The following is a 6,000-nucleotide window of genomic DNA, read 5'->3' as shown; positions in this document are numbered from 1 at the left end:
AGGCTCATATTTCTAACTATCATCTATTCCTCAGGCCTTCCCAAACGGCTCATACACGTACTGAGATAACCACCTGGCCCTTCTGGCAGCCAGGTGGTGCCCAGCAGGGCCAGAGACATCGGCAAACTGCCCCCAGCTGCAGAAGCCTCCTCCAGCTTGCTAAATACCGCTTTATATGAAATTTCCAACGAATTATCTATCTGGCTTTTAAACTGATTTTATCAAAAAGCAAAGACACGCTCTTTCTTCAGAAGCTTACTCCTCCTGGCTTCCCTTTCCTGTCAGTGATGATAATGTTTACGGGTATAAAGATAACACAGAGTCATTGTCTTTGACATCTTTCTCCACTTCTCCTTTGCCTTTTCCCATCCTACGAACCATCATTTTTCTTTTCCTTCTTATATCTATCTTGGTGTCTCACAGAACCAGGCTTGACTCTAGTGCCAGGCATATGACCTTAAAGAGCTTTCTTTACACACTGACACTTGGTGTCCGCATCTGTGAAATGAAATAGTGGAAGTTGCGGATCCGTTTGTGAGGATTAAACCAGATTGTGTTTGCCAAATGCAGGGCACATGTGAGCTGAGCTCTATCTTCTAGCTAAGTTGGATGACCCAGGGACGTCTGCTATCACCCAGCCTTTTCCCCGTCCTGCTTCCATAGGGTCAACCCTGTTCTTCACTTTGCCTGGACTCTTCTCTCCCCCTTTCCCATTTCTGCCTGTCAAGCTCATATGCATCCTTCGTGGACAATCTTTCAAATACTCCCTGCCTGTGGCATCCAGAGGTGACACTACTGCCTCTGGACTGTAAATGATTCTTGCATTTTATTCCTACAACTCATGAGACACTTGACATGACTACTGTGTACTCTGCTTTTGTATATGTCATCTCTTCTTGTGAACTTTCATGTTTATCTTCCTTATGCATACCATTTACTTAATAAATAGTTTTTAAGTGACTGAAAAGAATCATCAGTCAATCAACGATGGAGGTCCAGACCTGAAACGAGCAAATGAAAAGCAATTTGGAAGTGATGGAATGATTTAAACGAAGAATAAGACACCAAAGACACTTCCCATTTTGTGTGCTGATTTTTTAATGAACATTTTATAATCTTACAAAATAACTGGCTGTAGCTGTTTAACGTTACAATACAGTAGATAGCTCCTTTCACTGTGTTCCCAATCAAGCCAGCCCCTTGGGGTGCTAACTGACACACTCATTAGTGATCTCACAGAGGAGAGGACATGCCAAATCCAATGCCTTGTGATGGGGGGAAGGAAAAGAGAGAATCAAGAAGAGCTCTTTCCTTTCATGTACAAGTTTGCCAGCTGACCATTCTCCTCACTCTGCCCTCTCATCTCTCTGGTTGGAAACTGTCACACTAATCATCAGACTCATCCAGCCCTAGGCAACCTGGACCCCAGAGCTCCTAGTTACTGGGAAAAAGAAGAAGCAGAGAAGTGATTTTGGAACAAGGAAACAAATGGAAGAGCCTCTGGGAGAGGCCTTCTGTGGCCCCATGTACGGGGAAGAGCAGCAGAATGCAGACCACCACATGGAGTGAGTGTGAGTTGAGATCCACTGGGGATTTGTGACCATGGTGTCTTAGAGCTTCAACTTTATTAGTGACCTGAGGAGCTCGAAGCGCTAGGATCCAGGGACAAAGGCTGGAAGAACCTGCCATCTGTGAATGGCCAGGGCTGACTTGGGCTGGGCAGCCTGTAGCCTGAAAGGCTTTCCACACCCCCCCAGAACCCTCCTCTCACCTTCCCAGGGTAGTGATGGAGTGCAGGTGTTGCCAACAGAGAATGAAATATTTTAAAATGAAGTACTAAAGAGAAATGTTCTCACTGTAACTCCTGAGGGAAGACTGAGCCCAGATCCACGCTGGCATGAACCACAGGCTCCGTATTCCCGGGGCTTGGGGTGGGAGGGGGTGGGGGGGTGGGTGCAGCCTTCCTGAGCTGGGCGATGCCCAGGATAACTCTCAAGCTCAGACATGGCAGGATTCCCCTGCACGGAGTCTGACACGCTTCAAGAAATTTGGATAACAATCTTACAACTGTTTTAGAATGAAGAATCTAAACTTTTCTACTGTGCTTTCCATATTGAAGCCTATCAGAATCCCAGAAATAAATATTCTCTTCTTGGGGGCACTAAATGCGAACCCAGATAAGGAACAGTAGGTATCTAGGCTATTGTTTCCATTACGGCTGGAAATACAGAGAACAAGAGTATTTTGGATGGGCAGACGCTGGTCTTTCCCTTCCCCAGTGACCTTGCCACCCTCATTTCAGATCCCCACAGATAAATATGTGTAATCCCCTTCTCCTTTTTATTCCATTCCAGAATGTTGTTCTTCCCTACGTGAAGTCTGGCTCAAGATAGTGGGGGAAGTATGTCTTCTTTCTATTGACGACATTTGCACAGCCATTGCTTTCAGGGTTGATGGGAAGAATAGAAAACTGTGGTCAGAGCCAAAGAGCAGGTGATCCAGGGAGACCAAGGCTACCCTTGAACTTTTGCCTGTTCTTCCCTTCCTGAGATGATAAACTGGGGTGTTGAACAAGAAACTAGCTCCTTACTTTCTTTCTCCAAGGCCTAATCCATAAATCATCACTAAAACACAACTGCAATAGACCACATGCAAAATGAGTCAGGCCAGGACGTAAATAGAGGCAGGTTAACGTGGTCATTTCACGTACAGTCCATCTATTGAGCAAGAAAGGGTGACAACGACAAAATGGACCCTAAAATAGTTGAAATTCTTCTCTCTCCCCACAGAGTGTCACCCTTGCTCCATGTTATTTTCATAGCTTGCTCAAAGTGCTCTCTCTGGGACACAGATTTGACGCATCACACTTGAATAGAATTTACCTCCGAGTCTGCATTGTTCAAAAGATCCGCTTTGGTCTGCTGTGGAGACTCGGAACAAGGCTGAGTCTCCTTGACTCAATTCATCCTCCAGCCCTGGGCTCTGATTTACCCTGACTTCTCCCCTGTCTATGGCCTCCCTCGGCTCCTCCAAACCTGCCTGTTCTTCAGTTTCCTCCACCTTTCCCCAATGTCATTTCCATGACATTTTTCCCCCAGAAAGTCAACAATAGGTCATGTGGCTGTGAATTGTGGCCAGGCTTGGAGACTTAGAAAAAGGGAGACCACAGGCCAAGTATGAGGAATGCGTGAGTTCCTGTAATCCTGGTGATGGGAGAGTGAGCCTACGTACAGACTTGTTGACTGAGTGACTGGCTGAGAGCCACGCTTGGAACAGGCACCTGTGGAAGTGCAGAAAATCCTGGGCCTCACCAACTGCAACGAAGAGTTCCAAGAACTGAAGAGAATGTATTCTTTTTGGATGGATACTCAAGAACCATAGTCTAGTTTTCCTGGACGCATCACCAATGGATAACACCACCCACCTTTCCATACCTTTTAGTATTATCATTCCAAGCCCCCATCTCCTCAAACTGGGCTCAGCTCCCAGTTCATAAAAAGATGATTAGCTGACATGTGATAATCAGAAACTCCATCTAATCTCTCTCTTTTCTTCCCCAGTTCCCTCTCAACCTGCCAATCCCTAGGAATAGAAAGATGGCAGAAGAACTTGTCTTTCGGTCCTCAAACCCTCAGCATTCATTTTGGACGTGAACTTCACAGCAGCATGTGTGGAACAATGGATAATTTTTAGCTTAGTAGACAGCAAAAAATATAATATATATAATATATTTATATCATTATGTTTAAATACTTATAAAGAATTAATAACTAACCTCATTATTACTAAGGGAGACTACACAAAGAAAGGGAGAGAGCCAGTTTAGATTAGACGAGCCCTGAAAGATGGCCATCCATTAAAAATGGGTATTAGCAGAGTGTCCCTGGCAACTTCTCTTCTAGTATTTTGGTATTGGTTTACAAGTTGGGTGGGGCTGAATAGTTGGCTGGGTGCAGAGTGGGGGGCAGGGCAAGAGTTGAGGATGGGATCTGATAGAATATAAATGGGGAAGGAGGGTCCTTGTATATATATCATATTTCTCTTTCCACTTTAAATCAACTGCCTCTTTGAAGAAATGTTTGCCTATGATTCTTCCTTACTTGGGCTACTTGATGCAATAGTTGGCACCTATAAACGTCCTCTTGCATTTCTTATAGGATCCTTCTTGTTCTTCTTCCTTCCTTCATTTCATGACCTTTCTTCTTCATTCATCCTTTGTTTCCTTTTGTGGAGGCCTCTGATTCTTACTGCCTCCAGGGCAGTGGAAGGAGGGGCTTGATCCCACAGTTACAGATTTTCTTCCGCCTTGGGGTCTCGGCAGGTGCATTCATCCAGATCACAGTCAGCAGCAAATGGAATGACCTTGAGAAATCAAAGAGAAGTTGAAATCACTCATTTTTGCACCAAGCATCACACTTTCAACCAGCTTTTGCTTTTTTTCTCACTTGGTCCCAGAGGAAGTGTGGGATTGCGTGTTAGTATCACAGAATTGAAATTAACACTCAGTTCTTTCACTTACACACCATGTCTCCTTAGGCAAGGTAAACCTTCCTTGCTTCACTTTTTATATATAAAGTGGGAGGACAACAGCAACTACCCAAGCGGGTGTTAGTGTAGTTTAAATAAGATGATGGATATGAAACACATTTCCAGGCATCTCTAATATCTGTTACTACTACTTCTAATATTACCACTAATGTTCAAAACTACTGCTGTTAATGTTTTTGCTGTTATTATCAATCTTCACAAAATCTTTGTAAAGTAGGTAAGATGAATGTTAGTATTTTCTTCTTACAGGGAAGGTCAAGAGAGGTAGGGTGACTTAACTCAAGGTCATGACACTACTATCTGGAAAACCAAGGCTCTATTACCTAGCTCTATGTCTTCTACTTTTTTGATGTTCTTGGGGCCATAGAATCATCTCTTCTATCTTCATAAGCTTGAGGTTTTGCCCTTCTTGAACCCAGGATATACTTTGGCTTGGTGAAACGATGCATCTCTCTACCCATTGTTTGTGGCTGGATTGCCTTCCTGCTATGTAATTATCCCTCCTCCAGGTCAGAGATGGTCCAGCAAAAGTTGCTCTCTTCCTGCTTGCACTGCTACCAACAGTTAATCATACTTTTTGAGTGTCCATAATTAGCTTCAGGGAGAATTGGGCATTCAGGAGACATGATGTAAAAGTGGCAGAGATTCTGCTCTTTGGGCATGGATAGTCAAATGAAACAACAATAGATCAGCATATTATTTAATAGTCCAAGTACACTGAAGAGATAGGCTGGGTGACTGGGCAAGTGGGCTGGAGAACGGATGGTGGGGTTTGAGGAAATTTCCCAGCATATTTTCACATATGAATTAAATGTAATTTAGGAGTCGACAGGGGTGAAGGGCTTTTTCAATCCTGATTCATGTGTATACTGGCCACAGGCACCAAAATCCATTAAAGAAAAACCCTAGATCTGCTGAGTGTGAGATGGAGATGGGGAGAGAATTGATTGCTTTCTTCCAAAGTGGTTATGCCTTCCTGAGTAGAAATGGGATCCTTCACCAGTTACTTTCTTCAAGTGAGACCAGGAACTAGTTGGCATGATGTCTGACCTGCAATCCAAGCTCTTGATCTGTTTCTCATGGTTTGGGATTTGCTGGTTTTTAGAGCAAAAGAGGGCCAAAGTGAACAGTGATACAGTAAGTCCCTGAGCTCTCTGCACTAAATAAGTTAATTCATGTCAGTGGTGAGAACAATGCCTGGCACAGAGTGAGCCATCAGTAAATATTAGCTATTAGGAGGAGTATTCAGGTCTGTGTAGAGGTGATCACGCAGATGTGACTTTATTGTGGAGACACATACAAGGAAGGAAACGTTCTTGTGTATTTCTGATTCATCAAATCGGCCAACTAGCGTCAGATATCTTTGGAGCTCTTGGGGTTTCAACCATATTATTCCGAATTTTCAGCCTATTCAATTTTATAGGCTTAGCTTAAGCGTATCTCCTATTTTAA

General features: G+C 43.8%; 1 protein-coding gene across 1 annotated transcript in view; it reads right to left on the bottom strand.

Annotated features, from left to right (window-relative positions):
- Nucleotides 1-3,800: 3,800 nt before the first annotated feature.
- PAPPA2 (pappalysin 2) overlaps nt 3,801-6,000 on the bottom strand; it is a 320,327-nt gene continuing 318,127 nt past the window's right edge. Inside the window, exon 22 of the mRNA XM_007165366.2 lies at nt 3,801-4,362. Coding sequence (XP_007165428.1) covers nt 4,288-4,362 — 75 coding nt within the window. The 3' untranslated portion in view covers nt 3,801-4,287. The remainder of the gene's footprint in view (nt 4,363-6,000) is intronic.

The sequence above is a fragment of the Balaenoptera acutorostrata genome, chromosome 1 (genome assembly GCF_949987535.1).
Source record: "Balaenoptera acutorostrata chromosome 1, mBalAcu1.1, whole genome shotgun sequence".
Lineage (NCBI taxonomy): Eukaryota > Metazoa > Chordata > Mammalia > Artiodactyla > Balaenopteridae > Balaenoptera > Balaenoptera acutorostrata.
This window is presented reverse-complemented; position numbering and strand designations above follow the sequence as displayed.